We start from the raw sequence: 22384 nt of genomic DNA on the forward strand, positions 1-22384 counted from the left end.
CACCTTAACATCCAGATCCCTTGGTAAAATGTATGGTGTGATCCCATTCTACCATTTAACATGGAAGCAACTCTCTTTCCATTCTTCTATTCTAGTATTGCAGGCCCTTTCACCACAGGAAAAGTGCATTCTGAGAGACAAACGTGACTCGAGTTCCACTGAAGAAAATTCAGCAGAAGGTTTTTACACCATAGCTGCAGAATTCACTCTTAACTCTGTATGACAGCCACTATGATAAACCACTGCTTTTCAATTAAATTCACTTCCCATCCCTTCTTCCAAACAAAAGATTGAGCAGCTTTCCCCAAGCTGCATGTAATTCTATCTCTTAGCAAGAGCTGTTTGCCAGACATTCATGGACAGAAACCTGGAGTGAATGTGCCTCAAGAAGAGCTGTGACCAAGGGAAGGATTCACCTCAACACGCTGGCCAACTGCAAAGTCAGACATGTGGTCTGAGATCTTTGTCTGTACTCCCTTCTCCAGCCAGTGAACAAGTCACTGACAATCAGTTCCACACCTCATTTGTTACAGAACAGAACAAACTGACCTTCTAAAATGCTTTTTTTCCTCAGACTGTAGCTAAAAGCACTACTACAGACCAACCATCTACGTCTTCAGTGGCTTCAAATACAGCCTTTGCTTCTTTTTTTTGGATTTTGTCCAAATTCCTTCGAGATTACCGATGTTTCCATATTCTGTATATTATGGTTCTAGCCAGAAGGACCAAACTAACATATTAAGAAAACTAAAATAATTTGTATCTTACACATAGTTATGTTTAATGGCAAGAAACTTCAAGTATTAACAAGAATAGGGGAAATTATTCTACTTCCAGAATTTCAATATCATCAGAATTCTCACCTGTCTTAACTTCTCAGTATCTGCTTGAGACATATTCATGGTGTTCTGTGTATCTGTTACTCCAGTGGTGGGTGCTGGGCCAGGAACTTGTGAAACTTTGGGAAACTGTTGTCCTTGAGAAGTCATGGGAGCATTTCCAGATGCACTGAAGGCGCCCTCAGATCCAGGTCGTGGCTGTTCAGCAGCATCATGGGCCAGCTGACCAGTTCCAAAAGATTCTGGCTGAGGTCTTGGAGTCATTGGTGGTTGATCATATGGGTCATGTGCTGGAGTAGCTGCACCATGGCTAAAGGAATCTGTTATTGCAGGTCCTGCAGACCTGGGTGTTTGAGAACATGGGTCTGATGGCCTGACAAAAGTGCCCTGCAACCTGCTCTGTGGTGTCTGCAGGAAAGGATCTCTACTCGTTATTAGTCCTGGCCTTGTCATGGCAGGTCTGTTAAACCCCTCAGGAATCCCTGGCCTTGGGGTTGCTGGCTGCTGAGAGTAAGGATCACTGAGAACTGGCCGTGGTGTTCCAGGAGGTTGGGCATAGGGATCAGAATGTCTCTGCTGGTTTGCTGGGGACTGAGCAAACAGATCTGCTGGTTGAGCAGGTCTTGGTGTTGGTGGCTGCTGCATATATGGATCCACCGTGGTGGGACGAGGAGTTCCTGGGGGCTGGGCGTAAGGATCAGCAACTGGCCGAGGAGTACCTGGAGGCTGGGAGTAAGGGTCCTGAGAGGCTGGCCTTGAAATGGGCCCAGCCTGAGGGAAAGAATCACCCTGCTGCCGCACCATCCGCGGCGGGTGGGCAAAAGGCTCCTTCATCGCAGGGTGGGGAGTGAGGGGAGGCTGGCTGTAGGGATCATTGGCCTGGCTATGGGCAAAGTTATCCACGGGCCTGGGCGTCAGAGGGGGCCTCTCATAGGGATCGACAGCGACGCGCCGGGGCGTGCCTGGCATGGAGGAGTAAGGATCCTGCGGGGACTGAGGAGGGCGCAGAGGAGTTTTGAAAGGTCCAGGGCTCCCATCCACAGGAGCAGGAGTGGGGGTCAGTGGAGGCCGTGCATAGGCATCAGCAGAGGTTACTCTCTGTCTCTGAAATGTGTCAGTCCTAGGAGCCGGCTTCGTAAACGGATCGCTGCTTCCGGCAGCTAAAGGAACCTTCCCTGACTGCTCCATAACTATGGGTGACCGTGGGACTCCCAGAGGTTTGGAGAACTGCTCTGATGGCAGGACAGGCCTGGGTGTGTCTGGTGGCTTTGCATAGGGATCGCTGCTACCGGGAGATGAAGAACATGAGTCCCTGACTGGCGAGGGCCTGCTGCCTGACGGCTCCCGAGATATGGAGGGCTGTGCTGCACAGGAATCTAAGGGGGCAATGGGGTTCCTTCTGACATAGCTCTGGTTGATGGGTGCTGGTCTGGGTGTTCCCACCATTTTAGCATAGGGATCCATTGGAGAAGGAGGCCTTGTGTTCGTGGAACCTGGAGAAAACATCTGTTGTGATGGTGTCTGAGGAGTCTGAGACTGAGACAGTGAATCGTGCACTGGGATTCGGGTGGGAGTGGGAGGTGGGGCCTGTGGCTTTAGGAACACATCATCTGAGGGTGCTGATGTGGGTGTAGCAGGGAGCTGCTGCTTTGTGAACAGATCCTTATGGAACGTCTGCTGTGCAGGAGACATGCTGCCATTGCCAGTCTGCGGCGTTAAGGGGCTCTGGATCCCACTGCTGGGTGTGTCTGAGCCAGACTGGTTCAGGAGCTGCTGTGAACCAAACTGCTGCTGCTGCTGTTGCTGCTGCTGTTGCTGCTGCTCATTTTTCACCTGTTCAAGCTTCTGTGTAGCTTCTATTTTGGCCTGCTGCTTACTTTTTTGCCGCATTTGCTGTTTTAAAATGATGAAGAAATATGTTACACTTCTAAGTTTGGGGTATACAAAATCTTTCTAATGACCGAATCTATAATTAAACACATCCAATATCAGTTACAAATAACTGCAAATTTTAAATGCAAAGGGAGCAGAGAGTCCAGCTATTTGTGAAGTTTAATTACCTTGACATGCATCTTGCTTGCCTGGGAATAAGCATTTCCCAGGTTGCCTTAAGAGCATCACCACTTTCCAACCTTATACTCTGGAGACAAAGGTAACAGACATGCAGCACTGGTGTGGGCTTGAGAGACATCCAGCCCCATGTGAGGCAGCAGTCTGCAGGACAAAGTTACTGCAATACAGGGTAGGTAATAAAAACCTACTGCAGCGACCACCCATGCAGAGAAAGAACAACCTGTTTCTATAATACACAGGATTTAAGAGTCAAAATTTAAAGAAAAGAAAAGGTTTTTTACAAACAGTTTATCTCCTGGTAACATCTATTTTCTTCCCAAGCAGAATGGCTGACTGTATACTCTTCTACAAAGAAAGATTCAAATTGATTTTATTACAACAGATTCCTACAATGCAATAAAAAGCAGGGAGAAAATAACAAAACACCTTAAATGCTACACACCTGTCTGAATTTCCATTCCTGCTCATGTTCTGATTCCCTCTGTTTTAATGGATCTTTAAAGAGGTCAGAGTCGATGCGGGAGCTGGGATCAATGCTATCCTGTTGCTGCTGCCTTTTCATGGAGTCATTTGACATCTGTACTTTATTGATGCGCAAAGCAGCTCTATTATCTCTGGCTTTTTGCTGGAAAAAGAGAAAAGATGCAGTTAGACTTATTTTCTTCTACTAAGTGTGCACACTGCATCTGTTATTCCTACAAAATCTATCACCAAATTATTTCTACAGCCTGTTTTAATCACACACATCCTCGTGGAAATGACATTATGCACTTCAGAAAGAATTCCAAAGAGAAAAATTTCACACTTCTATGGAAATTCTGTGTTTAGCAGATATGGAAGGAACTAAGAGGTTACTAGCAATTAGTAAATTAGTAAACCTATTAGCAAAGCTTTTCTATACAGGAGGGTGTCTGTTGCAGGCACCGTGCTGTGCCAAGAAATCGTTAATAGCACCAGTTTACCTTTCAAATCACATATTGGTGTGGTCTTACAACATGAAGGCTGAGCACAGCAGATGATGTTTGGATCAATAAAGGCCACTAATGTGGAGAACTTCAATGACAAGAAAAATACAGTCTAGTCCATTAAATGACCTCTAAAGATCTGAGTCTGTTAACAGTTAACAGTATAAACATAGGATATGGGCTTATGGATCAGGAAAAACTGTATGGAGACACAGCAATTCCTCTTCAATGAGGCATTTTACAGCCATAGTGACACTTTAAAGTATCTAATGGAAGTTTCAAAGAGCCTGTTTTACCACCAATCTAGGATGTGATTTCTTTTCTGAACCAAACCCTCACATCCTCTTTTTCACAAATTTATCTGCAGCTGTCAAGTAGGGGTTGCCTAGAGGAAAAGGCTTTAATACTTCCCCCCAACAATGAAACAGTGACATGGATGAGAGCACTGATGTCACAGCAGTAGAAAAATCACTGTATTTTTTCCCTGTAAGTGATGGGATTGTGCATGCTAAGTAAAGTGAAAAGCAACAGTGAAAATTTACTAGTACTCCTCTGAATTTCATTTCAGCCTTCACTCAACATCTCAGAGTGTAAGTCCCTCAGGAGAGGCACCACAGCAGCTTCTTGTGTGCACAATGCCAGGAACACCAGCAGGAGCTGCATGGCAGAAGCACAAGGACTGTTCTGAGAGGAATTAACCACATCTTGCTGTGGAAATACTGGTGTGCAGGAGCATGCCCTCTCCTCCTGTACATAAGGGAAGTAATTTTTGCTGCTGACTTTTGGATACCCATCATAAAGATACAACTGTATTTTTTAAGAACAATGAAAAATAAAGCAATCAGTAATAGAAGTAACTGTTAAGTAGTAAATGCCACCCATGTAAGTGGGTATTATCTTATAAATACCACAAAGAAGGAATCACCAAGATTAACTACAGCATGGGCAAGGTGACATAGAGGTCCAAAGGTGCTGAAATTGCAATACTGAATAAAAAGCAGAATAATGATGATGCTTCAGTGATAAAAAGGAAAAACGAGAGAATTATTCTTTCAAGTGGAAAGGGTTTCATAAAGATCAAGAACTCCACTTCTCACAATGAGTTTGGGATATGATTCATCCTCTTAAGCCAGAGATCACAGCAATTTTGAATTTGGACAGCAGATGATGATGTAGTACTGCTATCAACATGCAGAGGAATGAAGTTTGTTTACTGATGAGACTATATGAAAACAGAGCAGGTAGGGGAAGGCTCTGAGACTGAAAACTGCAAAATCCACAGAAACCTGCAAAGTGAGAATGACCATCCAATTGCTGCTGTGAAGAAACAAAGATGAGAACCAGGAGAGAATGCAAGTTAAAGAAAAGTACATTTGCCAGCAATTGTTGGGAAAGTCCAAAAGAATCAATAATACTTTGGATGCACACAGGCCTCAACAGAAGCTTCAACAAAGCGTAAGGGTCACCCCCTCTGAATGGCAGAAGTTCTGCAGGGTGAAAACAATGGCCATGTAACTCCAGATAGCTGCTACAAGCACCTGTGTGTTCACTTAACTCAGATGTGAAGAAGGTGAATGATTTTGGAGAGAAAAATGGAGTCCTTCATGCTCCCCACAAAACGGTACCAGAAAAATAGATAGCAGAAGATACCAGGAGAGTCTCCATACAAAGCAATACAAGAGAGTAAGCAGAGAAAGGGAACAAGAACACAAGGAGAAAAAGTAAATGAGGAAAGCAGAGGTGTGAGCACTGACACCTCTGGAATTGTTAGTTCAATAGCTGAAAGACTTCAGCAGCTCTAACAGGGAAAAAGGAATAGCCCAGAGAGAGGGGATGATGAAAGGGAGAGGAATCTCATGATCAGTTGTTATTATCCTTCTCAAGAAATTGGTGAGATTCTGTGCAGAAAGAGACAGAGAAAAGATGACTTGAGGTACGAATCAAAGGCAGTTCAGAGACAGAGGGACTCACAAATGTTCTCATCTCAGCTGATGTCTCTACATTGCACAGTACTAACAGAGTTTATGCCAAGACTGAAAAACAATGAATACAGGTAGAAGCATTCAGACTTAGGAGTTAAATTAAAAAGGTTTTCTTGCAGTAAGGGAACTATCACTAAACCTTGAACTTGAGTTATTAAAAACAGAACAAAACAACACAACCTTATAAATGAAACGTATGTTTGCTGGAAGCATGGAAATGCAGGTGGGAATTGTTCTTACCACATAGGGAGCCCTCTCTTGAGAGCTTGCTTTCCTCCACAGCTTAGCAATTTGCTTCACTCTTGTAGCCCAGTCTGCAACCAAAAAAATGTGTCAATACACAAGGCTATGATACGTCTGAGATATTTTCAAATCAAGATGCAGCAATTGCTGCAAAATATTCAACTTGATTCAGTAAATCACTCACCTGGGAATTCTTCCTTCAGGTTAGGGAAGTTGATATTTGTATAAAGAACAGGTGCTACAGTTGCCATTTCACCCAAAGCTTCTTCTTTCTCCCACTTCAGGGTGCTTCTCTGAGCATTGGACATGGTATCACCTTCACCCTCCAGAGGTGGAGCAGCTGGTGCCCATGAGCTGTTGGGATCACTCACCACTGGATTGAAGGTTGGATTCTTATCCCTGACAGATCAGAAAAGGGGTTTGTATAAAAACAACAAACCAAACCAACCCTCAATTAGCAAAGTACTCATTCTGTTTGCTCTTTCAGCAGTGAACACACTGCAAGAATACACAAGGTTTTGTGGTGGCTGTCAAGAACTAATAATATCACATTATCAGTAACCAACAACACCCTTCAGGTGTTTTTGTTACTTAGATTTTTTTTTTTAATGCTACATACACCAAATATCTTTTATTCTCCATCTGGACTTACCTGGCATCAGTGTATGGCTGCTGTGTAATGGGAGAGAAGGTGCCCAGGCCACCTCCAGCAGCCAGAGCCGTGTGAGGGAGATGAGGGTTGGGGCCAATCAGACCATTCATGAGGGGCACTCTTGGAAATGCATTCTCTCCTGGAAAGAAGCAGATTAAGTCACTCATTTAAGTTTTCAAGGGTGACTGCTTCTAAGGCAGAGGTGGAACCTTTCAAGTTTTGTCTCCTCTAAAAACTAATTACTTGAAAATTTTACAGTGCTGACCTTACTTTTTTGGAAAAGATTTTAAATCAGTTTAAAATCCTTCCCTGTAAGCTTAAAGGATCCTTTTCTACTCTATTACATCCCTGCACACTTTTTTTTTCTTGTCTAAAATGCATTTTTTTTTTTCAAAAACGGATTCCCAAAACTTTTGCTGTAGCCCATGCCATGGTACTGCACTTTATATTGAGGTAATAAACTTAAAATCTCTTGTTTTTCATGTTTGTTAGACCCAGATCCAAGCAGTAAGCCATGGAGAAGGTAGTTTTCAGTCCTTGCAGGATGATCATTAGCCACCTGAATTAAACATCTCCTCTTCTGAGACTCCTGAGCACTGGACCAAAGTAAGCCTCATTATCTCCTAACTCCCTAATTTGTAACCAATGAAACAGATAACTCTACTCAAATGAGCATTAACATTTTCTAATTAAATGTCCAGTCTAGCAGTAAGAAGGCAGAAAATGTTATTTATTTGATTACAGTATTACAAATGCGGCACAGGCAGATTCATTCCAGCAGATGGTATTTGCAGATGTTGCTACACAGAATTAACTCTGGCCTTTGGATCCCATCACTTAAGTGAGATTATAACTGTTGCCCCAGCATTTCCTTAAAAGCACAGAAGCAGCTCAGGAATCAGATGTATCTGCAGGATGACACTGTATCATTCTCCCATTTTAGGAGACTGTTTCTGATCTAAAGGTTATGTAAGCTGTGCAGCAACTACAGTTGTAACACAAAATCTAAGAGACTGTTACTGTTCTGCTAAACACAGTAACTAACTGTGAAGACCGGGCAAACAAACAGGACGGAGTCAGGGCTCCGGTCTGCACAGCGTGCTCACATGTCCATGAGAAGAGAGCAATAATTTTTTCTGAAATTGCTGAAACTTGATCCAAGCTGCACCACTACTGAAGCATTTATCTGTGGATCATTCCACTGGAGCAGAACCAAACTGTAAATCCAAAACTTTGTTATCATGGCAGTTCCTTCAGGGAGGAGCTGAACAATCTTACAGAGCTCATGTGCTGGAGCTATCCACAAAGTACTCAAGTAACTGGGAAACAGGCGATGGTATCTATATTATATATTGCTTTAAATCAACTCATTATTTACTTAAAACACTCTATGAGGTTTTGAAGTATTTTGTTTTTATGAAAACTGATCCAACTAGGAAACAAAACAGTTTTCTTATGATTAATTCACTGGTCAAATCAATTTGCATAGTCCTTCCTATAGCACCAGTATCAAAGAGTGGACACTCTTCACATGAGCTCATGGAAAATCCCCTAGAGGGGATATCTGAAGAGAAAAGGAGCACATTCAATTATATTCCCACATACTGCTTAAAAAAACCAGCTCGACTGATAACAATAAAAAAATCAATCTGCCTCTTGCCTTCAATACAAGAGCAAGATGCTGTATCTAACTCAAGGTAATTCTAGTAGGAATGAAGAAAAATAAAGTATAATTTCCAAGATAAATTTTAAATTTGTTTAGCCTCCTTTCTATTAGGACTAGCTAATACATGAAACTGCATTCTTACAGATACCAAGACTCAATAAATCAGTACTACACAGACTCTTGCCTTACCCTTGAGGAGGTACTCAAAAGTAATTAAAGAGTGAAGTCAGAAGAGAACACATACTTTATCACAGACTAATTTCCAAACCATCTAAGTGTCAGCTAAAGTAAAAGCACCAATATGTCAGAAAAACCTCAAATAACTGTCCTTTTCTATTAGCAACATTTACATGGATGTTAATCACATACTCCCTTCAGAACAGGTTTAGAATAATATTTCACAAATTAACAATGGCAGATTCCACAATTTTACACAGTGTAAGATGAAACCTACTTCCATATCAGCATTTAAAATCTGCGCTACTCTCCTGGCCAGGCTGCTGCCCACAGAAGCACCAGAAGAACATACCTTGGCTGTGCAAAGACATGAGCTGTGGTGGGGGAGGAGGCTGTGGCAGAGGAGCTGGCTGTGGGGCTGCTGGACTCAACACAGCTGTGAACAAATCTTCAACATCCTTCCCTCCCAGCTCTGCAAAAAACACTCTGTATGAGTTGCTGGCATTGCTTGTGAACTGTGTTCCATAAAAGACAAGGAGGATCACAACACATACCTGGGATTTTGTACAGTTTGCCAAGAATAGCACCTGGACAAAGCAAAGGCAACACAGGGTAAGTAATCATCAGAGCAAGCAATGAAAGTAATTGTGCAACCAAGTCCAAATAGGTCTGTTACAATACAGAGATGTGTCATTTGGGGAAAAGAAAAAAGACAATATGATTTCGACCTAAGTTCTGTAGAAGACCAAGATTAAGGACCAAAAAAAAATTACCATCTGTGACCATTTTGTCTAGCTCTGGACTGAGGATTTCATCTAACTGCTCTTCACTCAGTGACCGTGAGCTCTGGGTGACATTCGGCTGGGGCAGGGAAGAAGGATCATCAGAGATGGGGCCAATATCCAATCCAGCTGGAGGAAGAAAGAATATTAAATTAGACATGAATTGCAAATTTTATTAGTATTGAATAAAGAGCATAAACCCTGTTTCCTTCCCTTACAATTCAGCTGAAACCAGGAGTTTCTAATATTTGAAAGGTAAGGCAAAACAAAACACTGATCAGAAAAGGTAAAAAAATCTTCCAACTCTTTACCTCCAGTTTATTAGATTGTTTGAGGAATGTTCATTGAATATAATGCAACTGGAAGAACAGGAACTAAGACTACTGAGTTTAGGTTCAGCATGGTTTCAAATGTATAGTTTTCAGAATATAGTTCCACTTGAACTCTTTTTCACTGTTTGAAAAGAATCACGCCAGCAGTAAACATGGCTCATCCTCATGTACCTTAAGGTTCACTTCAAATATTCCACAAAATATTTACTGAAATGCTGATGCGGTGTAACCAATGTAAAACAAGTTAGAGAAGTTTCACTTCCAAAACCAAATCCTAACTATTATGGGTTACATCAAAGCAATTTGTTGGCACTAAGAAAACAGAACTCACTACATAAATTTCTTAACATCCCTCAAGTCAATAATCTCTCAAATGGGAAAGACTTGGGAAAAAATAATTATGTCCTTTAGTATTTAAAATATATTTCTGTAATAATTACCAAATAACCCCAAATTTAAAATAACGAAACATGCCATTCTACTTATTGTCAACCTGTCTTTAACATAAAGTGATGAACCATTATCCAGTGAAAACAAAAAGGTACTGACTGCTTTAATCATGCTTTCATATACTCACATTGATAAAAATGCTTTTCATTTACAAAATATACCATTATGATAAAAAACTACACACTACTACAGGTAGTAATATTTACAGTGGCAGCAAGAAAATGCATGGGTTTGTATGATGAAACACAAAAAACTAAGGAAGGTTTTCAAAAGCTATAAGCAAAACTTGACACAGGACTCTTAAAGGCAGAGTGCAGAGTTTAGAGGTCGTGTTAGACTCAAACACCAAAGAGTGGAAAATGAAACATGAATTAGTGACACAGTAAAGGAGAAGCAATTTCTACACATGCAGTTCTTTCAGCTAAAACCACTAGAAAAAGAGGGCTACTGCTAACCATGGATCATCCATTGTTTAGATTCTTACCAAATGGGGAGGGTGAGTTCTCAACCTGGAAAGTGCATAAATCAAGACCTACAGGACCCAAACCAGATAAAATGGATGATTACAACACGAAAACAAAAAAAAAGTAAAGAAAAAGCTGCATGCTGAAAAAAGCTACGCAGGTATGAGAGACAACGGCAGCTACATTTTATCCTCTCCTAAGCAGCAAAGCAAAGAGCCAAGTAAAAATGTTGACAAGTTTGGGCATTTTTTTGGTAGAATAAATCAAAATCATTCCAAACCAAGGTACTCTTAAGATACGAAAATTGTGTCTGAAATGACCTAGAGCAGAACCTACAGATACAGTACAACAAATACATCTATAACAAAGAGGGAAAAAAAGGAAACAATAGGGAGAGACCCTATGGACTTACATACCTGAATGATCTCCAGACTTTACCAAATCATCAGAAAGTATTCCAAGAATATCATCATCAGTGTTTAAGACCTCAGAAAGATCAGCTAAAGGATCGTCGGTGCTGCCTGTAGAAGATGCAAAGAACAAAATCAATATTTCTGTATCTCTGGTGATGTTCTTGAGCTGCAGCCCCAAACACAGACGGGCTCTAAGGGTCTCCTCTGCTGTCAAACTGCCCAGGTCCCTGGGGTCAGACTGTGCTGAGCAGCAGCCCCTCCCTGCCAGGACTGAGCCACCTGCATGTGCTTACATTGTTTAGCCTTTTTAGAAGTGATAATGTGGTCACATCATGTGAAACAAAGACTGGATGATTCCAGGGGAAAAATAACCCCAAAATCTACTCTGAACTTGCAACCTCTGAGACACAAAGGCCCATGAATGTTTAAGTCAACAAATGGGTTTTATATAGGACAGCTCACAATAAATGTACAAGGAGTGGGTTTTTTCATAAGGTAATCAGTTACTTCTTTTACCACCACTCTCTTTCTTAATACAGAAGCAACTGGTTACTGCAGCCTGATAGGGAAGTGAAATCTAGAGTAAGAAGCAAGAGTAAATAAATAGAAATTGAAGATGATACTTTTAAGATCAGAAGAAAACCTGATGGAGTGGTAACATCCCGAGACAGAAATGTCATGTTTCTTTGCCATCTAGGAAAAACTGGCCTGGTCTAGCAATAAATTCTTTAATATTAAATAATAAATTTTGGATACTATTATCTTCTTGACCTCCAATTCACTAGAGAGTAATTACTCCAAATGGCCCATCTGGTTTTATTAACTAGTTGCTTTGGACTGTTCCAGATGTGCAACATCCGCAAAAAATGTTTGACAAATAAAAGTTGAGAAAAATATTTTTCAGTAAAACTGCAGACTGTCATGACTACATGAGCAATAACTGCCAGACCAATAAAACACGATGAGATGGCAAATATAAATTTAACAGAAAAAAAAGGATTAATACAAATCATAAAATACATAATGTGGAAAACAAATATATGGCCAGGTTGAAGAGAGACAAGAAAGCCAAAGAGCACACACATTTCAGACAAACACAGATGTATTTCCCATTGTCACAATCCAACTACCCCAGGAAAAAATACAGCTTAATTCAGAGCCTGGTGCCAAGGATTTACTTCTATCATGAGGTTATTTGCCAAGCTGCTAAGTTTAACAATGAATTACAAGTGCCTTCTGCTGATTTTCAGAGACAACCCTTTACCCTTCTTCCATTACCAAGTCAAAACAAAAATTGTTTTTCCTCATTTTACTGCTTTTATTCTTCACTTTTACCCTTTGCAATGCTGACAAGATAAAACCACCCTAATTAAATCAGGGTTTATATTTGCCACTCAACAAGGTGGATTAATAACCCAGCGCAGACCAGTCCATTTAAATGTACAAACAAAATTCAGCTCCTACTGATACCAGCAAAACTATCTACCAGTGCCTCAAAACCACACCACTTTGCAGGCATAGTTATTTGTGTACCTGATAAAAAGTACTGTAAAATGTAGATCTCTCAACACAACCTAGTTGTTGGTATTTGGTGGGTTCTTTTTTTGGGGGGGTTTTTAGTTTGTTTGGGTTTTTTTTTCAGATACTTGTTCTCCTTCTGACAATTTGGTCTAATTATGCAAGTAACTCTAACCAGGCACCACAAGGTGATGTGATGACTTCAGCTGGCTGATGGATTTATCTTAGCCCTTCTTTAATTTTCCTGAACTTACCTTGAAGGCAGCTAAGTATCAGGGAGAAAAAAAATCATGAAGGAAGCATTTGGGACTGTACTGGCAACCTTTCATTCTTCTCTAGTATTTTATGTTATGGTGCTTTTCTCCACAGCCCAAGCGATTCAACTTCTAGTGTGAATATAACTATATAGTGTAAGTAGCTGGGAGGAGCTCAGGTGAAAAGATCTAACATTTAAAGATACAAAGTTTACCACCTGTAGCTACAAATTGGCCATAAATAAATCCAGGCTTCAAATTTGAGGGTCTCTAATTGAAGGAAAATTAGGATTCCGCAAGGAATGAAGGGAATTAGATTCCACAGTGGCTTTCAGATGAGATAAGCTGGAAAAACCATCCTGCTTTCAAAATGGAGTTTGTTAAGTCTATAAAAAGACTTGAGTGTTGGTGACAGCAGAGGGATAGAGTCTATAATCCATAAAACTCACACAAGACATCTAATCTGAAGCATGTTTTTAGTTTTTTTCTTCTATTTTTTCCTTGTTTTAATTCCATGTGTGTTAAATATTATCTTGGGAACAACGAAATCACTTGAGTCAGCTGCTTCAGATCACAATCAATAGCTGGTTGACATCTGCTGCCAAACAAACAGCTCAATACTGCTCATTAATTTGACTCTTTTCAGAATGAAGATGAAAGCCAAGACAAAGCAAAAAGAAAAATAATTTGCTTGTAATGCTGGATCTCTAAGACAGTACAGTTCTAATGCTATCTTGTGAGCCTGATCCCTCAAATACAGATATTTATTTATTTATTTATGAAGTTCTAAAATCATAAAGATGCCTCTCCCAAGGCTGCAGCCATCCCAAGATGTTTAACCACACAGTAACATTTCTAGTCATAAAATGTTCCAGCAGCACCTGAATCAGTTACAGGGACTCAGACAACTCCTCTCCTTTTGTCTAGGAATAATTCCTTTAGCATTCTCTGGAGACCTCACTTGAACAAATGACTTTTTCAGTACTTCCAGAAAAAATACACTGAATTTAAGGAGGAAAGGTCACATTATCAGAGCCTTCACAGCACACACCTCACCAAGTGGCTTCTTTTTCATCAGGGACACACAGGTCAGGAAACTCAAGAGAGAGGCAGACAGTCCTCAGAATGCAACAGATCTAAAGCAACACCTTCAGCTTCCCCCATGAACTTGTGAGCAAACCTTTGCACCCTGTTCCAGCACTTGGAAGTGATTTAAGGGTTGGTGCCACGCAGAACAGAGTGCACAGAGTGCAACATGTTATAAAAACATAGAAAAGGTGAGTTTTCTAACAGAAAATAAAACCAGCAATCTCTGTGTCAGACAAAAAGCAGGGCTGGGAGCCTAAAGCTCACTTCAGCCACAGTTTCTAGAAATTAACAGTAAACAAAGGACTCCCAAACCCCTCTTCTGCCCAGCTCTGCCAATCCCCATCACCACTGCAATCCTGGCTAGAGAAAGGTCCAGCTACTCTTAACTAAAGTGTGAGAACAAATAAATGCCAGAACACATCCCTGAAATTCACTGTCAGCTCAGGAGCAGCCTGAACATCACTGCCCTCCCCAGCAGTGCTGGGTACCTGCTGGAAAGCAGAGCAGGGTCACTTCTTTAGATGCTTAAGAGCTCACTGGAAGATGAACAAACAAATCCAACCCTTCATCCTGGGATTATACAAGTGGGGTTTCCAAGAGAAGAACATTTTCCTTGTGGAAAAGACGTGCAATTAAGGGAGGACTCTCAGAGAAGTCAGCAATCCTTGTGGAAAGTGGCAGTGTAGGAAAACATCACCGCTGGTGACAACACAGTCCTGCAGCCCCCTCAGTGCAGGGAACAAACAGTTCATGTTGTTCCTGCTCCACAGCCAGGTCTGTATGGAAATGATGAAAACACCACAGTGCCCTGGGACATTGTTCTCATCTGCAGCTCCAGCCAGAAGGGAATTCAGCAATTATGCCAGTGAACCTCTCACACAGGGGGATGCTACTGTGGAAATAACTGTGTCCCTGAAAGTCACAGGCAAAGAGTTCCCAACTGCACTGGAACTGATCAATACTGGCAGGTGACTTCACCCACTGGTGCCCCAACTACACCAACAGCTCCAGACGGACACAATTCTGGCTGGAAATGTGAAGGGTTGCAAGAGAACTGAGAAAGACAATTGAGTTGAGAACATTCCTATGGCCAGAAAGCCTTTGAGTGTCTCACATGTCAAATGGGAAGGACAGCAGGTTATCCACTGAAGCCATTGCTACTGATTTATTTATTAATAGCCACCTCTTTATTATTTATTTCTGAATAAAAAGAAGATGAAACCACAAAGATTTACAACTCTGCTTTTTTATGAAGAACTTTCAGACTTTGGAAGAATAGACCATTAAATTAACATCAACTTCAGGAATTTCTAAACCCCTGTACTACCACAGCACATGAACACATTAGTGACTTCAAGCTTGCAGTTGGATAGGCCAGCAAAGGCCTCTGAAGTTGAACTTCTCTGGCTTCAAAAGAAAGCCAGGGTGAAAAAAGTCACAGTGAGCTTATCTTCTTGTAGTGCTGGAACTAAGGAAATACAGACCATGCAACACTTCATTTGCAGCAGCTTCACCTTAAGGGAAGTTACTTTTTTGCATTCTCTATTACTCACAACTTCAACTGTAGAAGAATCAATGTTTAATTACAATGCAGCCTTTTGCTTTTCATTTAGCAGATTTTCACTGAGTAACAATCACAAATAGGTGACCTTTCTTCGAATGACTCTCTGTGATAGTGTGTGCAAACAGTTATGGATGGAAAAACTTTGGGGATCAGCTGAAACACAAGCCATAAATTAATTAATACACAAAAGAAAAACTAGCAGTTTCTTAAAATAAAGACACCTCTAGCTTACAGCATATACTTACTACAAGACAGAGAAAAAAGAATTTGAAGTAGACAGTAAGGTTTTAATTGCTCTTTTGTGTGAGGCTGCTCTTTCAGCAGCACTTTACAACCCTCTGGCTATTTGCAAAACTCTCAGCAGAACCTTCAGTAAGGTTCTGCAATGGCAGAAGCAGAAGACTGCCTAGGGGCTACAAACTGTACCTGGAAAGGGCGCTCATGTTCAGAAAGGACATGGTGAAACAAAAATTCCAAGGAGACTGGCAACCTAAAATAATCTAAAACAGTAAAGAATAGTTGGATGATATTCATCCAACTAGTATTCACTAAACTGCTAAAAATATCTTTTAATGAGAGTATCTATGTTTTCTTCTATAATGAACTGTATGCTTTTTCCTACACAGAGCTGATTTTCATGGATTTTATAGCCATGGATATTATAGTCAAGATGTTGCAGATTTGCTTTAAGTGCCAATTGTTGTGTCATCCACTGCTCTTTCTAAAACAGCTGGAGCCCTTGAGAAGAATATCACTAAATATCAGTGTTAGTTAACCTCCCAAGGACAGTTCATATATAGAATGCTGCAAAATACAGCAGCTAAACTGTGGGAGGAAAGAAGAAAATAGAATGGAAAAGCCCCAGTCATCACAATAAAATCAAACTACTGAATTATCACTAAGTTCAGGTTTATATACCTTGAGGTCCCAGTTTTGCCTGAGCTGGAGTGGAGGTGGAGCTAAGAAGGGGGTCAGACGAAGGATCCAGGAAACTGGTGGCCAAATTTGTTTTACATGAAAGTGGAAGTGACTCTTCAGGTAAATTATCCAGGCTCATCTTGTTCTGTCTACTGGTATCCAGTAAGTCTTTTCCAAAAAAAGCTTCCTGCAAAGAAGACAAAATGATCTAATGTAGGAAGAACACTGTATTGACTGAAAAATCTGAGTAAATGACAAAGTTAAAATTAAAAGCCAAGGATTACTAAGAATATAAAAGCACAGTCTCAGTCTCACAAACATTCCAGTATGGCAATATCTCTTCCAGGCTATGAGGAGTGCTACAGTGGCTACAACTTACCTGAGGAATCTACATTGCCAAAGTTTTAGGATTAAATTCATGCCTTAAGACTATACAGAAAAACTTGGTCTTCTTACACATATGTAGCACAGACAGTGTACCAATACAATGTTATTATCTATCACAATTTGTTTCTTATTGAAAATATTTCTCCTTGCACAAAAAGGAGAGCTGAAGAAGGGGCACATTACTGAGCAACTTGACGTAGAACCTTAGTTCCATTTTGAGAATCACCAAACACTGTATTTCACAAAATCATCCTCATGTCTAACTGCAATAACAAAACACTTGAAGATGTCGAACTTACATTATAAAAGTGGCTTTTAAAATATTATGTAACAGCTATCACTCACCTAAGCCTGAATACTCAGTAATTTGCCAACCTTTATTCATTATATAACACGTTGGGACATGTTCCCATGTTGTCTGTAAAATCTTGATTTAGGATACAGTTCTAAAAATAAATCTAAATACAGATTTTTCAGTAGCAATTATTGTAATACCGACAAAGAATCAAAGAAATATTTTATGTTTTAAAGGAGTAAAACATGCATTAAAAATATTTATTCTTATTAGTCCAAAGGAAATATTGTTTAAGTACTTTCTTTCCAAGTCATTTCCCCACTTATGAAATACTATATTTTAAAGACAAAATGTTCTGCTTCTCTGTTAATTTTTTGCTTTCAATCCCAATATAGTTCATGCCATGAAGTCTGGTGGACAGCTACAAGACAATGCAAGTTGAAACTTTGGCAAGTTCCCTTCACCATGAAGAAGGTGGCTGAGAAGAAGAACAAGCCAAGCAAGTGAGTTACATATATATATATATCTATATATAAATAAACCAGCCAGTTTGTAACCTGATTAATGGAAGGAAATTTGCTCAATCACCATTAGTATCCTGGTTATTATCCACAACTGCTGCCTCTTACCTGCTAGGAACATCATGAAATCAAAGGAAGGGAAGAGCAGACATTATTGTGGTAGGGAGATGCAGGGCATATAAATCCATAAAACTGTAGGGAACAAGTTTCCTTTAACAAATCATGTTCCATAATCCTCAAAAAGCTAAATGAGAAGCTGAGGAAGTGGCCTGATCAGGCTAGGACATCCTATAGGGCTGAATGTGGAAACATCATGTGGCAGTTCAGAGAGCAAAAGAATGATTTTTCTAAATCATCTGATCTCTCAGAACAAGGAGAGATCCAAATACATTGAGAAGGATTCCCCAGAATCCTGGAGATTTAACATAATATATAGTTTCCTGTACAAGCTCATGCATTTTCTTTACAGAAAACCCATTTCATTTAAATCATCATTTTGGAATCAGAAAATAAACATCATTAGTTTAAATGAACTATGAAACAACACATGAAGAGTAGGTTTTTAAATGGATTTACAACACAATGAGCAGACCACCAGCTTTACCTGCAGGTAGGCAGGAAAGGTTTCTTCGAGTTTGTTTTTCTTTTTCCTGTAACGCTTTTTGATTTTCTCAGTACTTTCAGAAGCTGGGGTAGACTCCTCAACTGGAGTGTCTGGCAGCTGCTCTGTCCAACCTACAAAGGAACATCAGGGCACAAGTAAACAAACCAGTCAGTATTTTGCTCTAAAGGTACAGTGGCAGCACATCTGGCTACCTCTGGGTGTGTGGGTTACTGCACATCCCTCCAGATGCATTCCAAGGTGGATTTTATCCAGCTGTGAACTGCCCTGACCACCCAGGCTCTGGCAGCAGGAAATGGCAGATGTGACACCAGCCACAACATTGCTGTACCTCCAGGGACATACACACCTTTAACTTTTGCAGGCAACCTAATAATTTGCCAATTTGACAGAAATTATAGGTGCTGTTCAACCAGGTATTTGAAAAGACAACTCCACTGAAGACCTCCACAGTGTCATCAATGCTAAGTTACACATTAACCACCTTTCATTTCATACGCTATTTTTTCTCAAATTAGAAGCAAAAAACTTATTTTTTAAAAATCTGAGAAAGAACTATCATATCAATAATGAACAGCCTAGAAAAAGAAATCTATAAAGAAGCCCTTCAAGAAAAATTACACATTTATTCAGCTGTCATATTTCAAAGTGGCATTGCTTTTTCTAATAAACACAAAAGCACACAGTGCTCATCAATCATTCAGTATTTTATTACAACAAAGCAAGAAAAACACTGCAGGTAATGCAGAACTTTCCAAGTTCAGCTACTCCTGTCTTGCCAAAGCAAATTACATGAAGTTAAGGACTCTGGCAAGTTATTTGAGAAACTGTATTATCATGGTAATAAAATCAGCTCTACTTGGTACTGCAGTGATCTCCTGTAGGATATCCAGGGGATCATGAGTGGAATGAGGTTCACAGCACTGACCTCTACACTGTCTGAGAGGGAGGGAGGCTTTACAGAGAAAAGGAGTAGATGTGACAAGGGTGCAAAAAATCCTGGTAAAGCTGAATGAGTACTGGCCACTAAGGAGCAGGCTCTTGGCAAGCTATGATTTGTATTTTTCTCAACTGGCAATTGTGCCTGAGCACAAAAAAGAAACTCCAACTTTCAACTGAAGAGCACTTGTTTAAGAATACTTCTTTTTAACAATATACATTGTAGTGTTACTCAGAATGGGGAATTAGCTTTTTAGCCAATTTAAAAAAAAGTTTTACTTAAAGGAGAAGACCCCTATGCAAATGAAAAGATCTAACACAAGACTTTCAGCACAAGCTGAAACAAGGCAGTATGCTACACTGAAATGTTATTTACAAAGCAGAAACACAGCTGTAACACTAATATTGAGGACAAAGCAAACACTAAACCAAGACAGGGAACTTAATCAGAATATCTGGCTGCACTGATAAAAGTAATGTTTATTGGCTTTAGGAAGCAGTTCTACAAATGCAAGCACAGACAACACTTGAATGTTAGATTTTAATAACACTGAGTCAATGCTGTAGCAAAGATCCAGTCTCCACCATGTTGTACAAATCTACAGCAAGAGACTGATCTGGCTCTACAAAGGGTAAAAATCCCAGTATCTAAACAGAAAGGAGAGAGTGACAGGAGAAATCTCAGGCCAGGGTCTTTAACTGGGGTGGTATCAGCCATCCTTCAGAAGCAGCTGCCTCCTTCTACTGACTTTGCAGGGAACAGGCTCTGAACTAAACATATTCCACATCTCCCCTGAATGATACCTCAACATCCCCTAGATTAGTGTGAGCAACTCCAGATGGATGGAATCATTTAGACTAATCACACACAGCAAGAAAGAGAAAGGCCCATGAATAAAATCTGACTTCTTGTTAGGTGCCCAATCTACTGAGAACTGCAGTATCAGAGGCATGAAAATGGCTCTGCCATGGCAAAAGGCACTCACTCAACAAAGTCAAGGATTCTTCAGCCCTGGAAAAGGCAACACTGATGGGGAAATATGATACACATCTAGAAAATATTTCTAGAATGAATGCTTTTTTAAAAATAATCTTTCATAACATTAAACATGAGGACAGCTTATAAAACTCTCCAATACCTTTTATTTTAAGCCAGGTATCTTTTCCCTAGCTTTCCCAGGTATTAATACCTGGCTTAAAATAAAAAGGAATTATTTCTTCATACAACAATAACACATCACTAAACTCTCTAATAAAGGATTTCCCAGAGCATGAACAGATTTATAAAAATTGATTAGACACACTCATGGAATATGAAACACTGCTGAGTATCAAAATTGATGGTCCAGAAGACACCCTTGGACCAGGGCTACATCTGGAGAAAGAGGATTGCTCTAAATCTAACATAATAATAATAGTAATAATTATTATTATTATTATTATTATTCTCACTATTTATCTCCTACAGCAGCCTGCAATTCATTGTTTCAGTTTCTTTGTATATCATGGGCTCTGCTGAAATTATAGCTATGCAGGAATGAGTATTTTCAGTCGAATTCATAAAGCCATCATGACAAACATACATGAGCTGTTGATGAGCTGTATTGCTTTTACTGCACTAAACATGAACAAACATTTAACACCAAATTCCTGCACTTACCTTCATCTCTGCCAGGCAACTGTTCAGAAACAGATCCAGAAGAATCTTTCCTGGAGAGAGATCTTTTTGTCTTCCCCTGCCCCGTACGGCTTCTCTGACGTACCATAAAACCACCAATACCTGAACAAGGAAGTAAAAATTCAATGTATTGAATAAAAACTGTGTTTCATAGTACAAATGAGAGCCAAGATTACTCTGCAGGTCAAGGAGACTGCTGAATCTAGATGTCCAAGAATGAATCTGAGATACTTGATGAGTTTTCATTTCGAATGTTATGAGACATCTCTGAATTTTTATGTCTCAGTGGGTACACATGTAATGAAAAATGATCAGAATTTCAGGACTGTAGAACATCCACAAGAAGTTCAAATCACCAAACCTGGCAACTTTCAGATGTTGGTTTTCCCCTCCCTTGGGGTAAACTGATGAGTTGCTGGAATTAGCTGTCAATCTACCAAATGAAACCTATTAAAGAACCTCAAAGGATCACAAAAAAATCCTCTGCAAATAGCTCTAGAGAGCCCACCACTCCAAATGATGCTACCAGAGAAGGACATAGCTTAAATAAAAAGATAATTAATCAACATCATAGTGGCCTGGAACTCCTGAATCCTTCACTGGAGACTGACTGCAGAGTTCCTATCTTTGCAGTTGGTGTGTATGTATATAATGTATCAGATACAGATCTGTTTCATTTTCCAGGGGAATTGTTGGCTGCAGAAAACTATTGGATAACTAATGGATGTATTCTACGTGGATAAAGCTCAACTGTTTGTGCACCCAAGACGTACAGTTAATTAATTCAGTCAGGATAATTAAGAGTCAACTGCACAAAGAAATTAAAATAAATGAATTCATCCAGTAACTGAATTCATTAAAATTCACCTGTCAGAAGTAATCTGCAAATACCTGGTAAACTACTCTTTTAAAATATTTCAGAAAAAAACCCAAAATAACTGCAAAAAAATGTCTGAAGTTCAGATATTGCCACATATATACACACATAAAAACCTCTCCTTCAACAATTATAGAAATACAGCACAATTTCCTATCAAGTTAAGAATCAATAAGACACAGATCTGAACTACTACAAATAATTGAGAAGCACACTAAGAACAAGTGCACTGCTGACCAGCAACCTTTGGAAATGTGTTTTGGCAAAGAAGAAAAAAGGCAGCTTTAAACAGAATAGGGGAAAAAATCTACAGTCAACAATAAGCAATAGAATACTTCAGAATTTCATAGTGTTTTCTTTTTTTTTTTTTTTGTATTATACAGAAAAAAAAATGAACAATGGACACACAATGATCTAAGTTACTTTATCCTACCAGGTCTGTATGGTTTTCGCTTCCTTTTCTTAATCCCATCAGCTCCTTCAGCCACTTTGGTATCATCATCCACAGCTTCCCGTTCTGGGCTGGAATCTGATTTTCCATCACAATCCATTAGGTCACCTTCTGCAGAAAAGAGGCAATGGTAACTTTAACTGGAAAAGCCAAAGAAAATAATTGTTTCCAAAATTTCCACATCTGACTGTTTTATGAGAAACTAGCTGAGAATGACAGATTTTTCAAAAGGG

The 22384-nt window shown here is 39.9% G+C and overlaps 1 protein-coding gene across 7 annotated transcripts in view; it reads right to left on the reverse strand.

Moving 5' to 3' along the window:
* KMT2C (lysine methyltransferase 2C) overlaps window positions 1-22384 on the reverse strand; it is a 189118-nt gene that overhangs the window by 29838 nt on the left and 136896 nt on the right. For 6 of the 7 annotated variants that reach the window (XM_030963992.1, XM_030964025.1, XM_030964040.1 and 3 more), the window contains 14 exons: window positions 22134-22262; window positions 20806-20925; window positions 18189-18319; window positions 16382-16568; window positions 11042-11146; window positions 10646-10693; window positions 9371-9508; window positions 9152-9184; window positions 8950-9069; window positions 6755-6893; window positions 6287-6501; window positions 6100-6173; window positions 3355-3537; window positions 864-2732 (listed from right to left, as the gene is read on the reverse strand). In XM_030963992.1, coding sequence (XP_030819852.1) covers window positions 864-2732; window positions 3355-3537; window positions 6100-6173; window positions 6287-6501; window positions 6755-6893; window positions 8950-9069; window positions 9152-9184; window positions 9371-9508; window positions 10646-10693; window positions 11042-11146; window positions 16382-16568; window positions 18189-18319; window positions 20806-20925; window positions 22134-22262 — 3491 coding nt within the window. The remainder of the gene's footprint in view (window positions 1-863; window positions 2733-3354; window positions 3538-6099; window positions 6174-6286; window positions 6502-6754; window positions 6894-8949; window positions 9070-9151; window positions 9185-9370; window positions 9509-10645; window positions 10694-11041; window positions 11147-16381; window positions 16569-18188; window positions 18320-20805; window positions 20926-22133; window positions 22263-22384) is intronic. The other variant, XM_030964008.1, reaches the window with a different exon arrangement.

Source organism: Camarhynchus parvulus, chromosome 2, assembly GCF_901933205.1.
Source record: "Camarhynchus parvulus chromosome 2, STF_HiC, whole genome shotgun sequence".
Taxonomy (NCBI): Eukaryota; Metazoa; Chordata; class Aves; order Passeriformes; family Thraupidae; genus Camarhynchus; species Camarhynchus parvulus.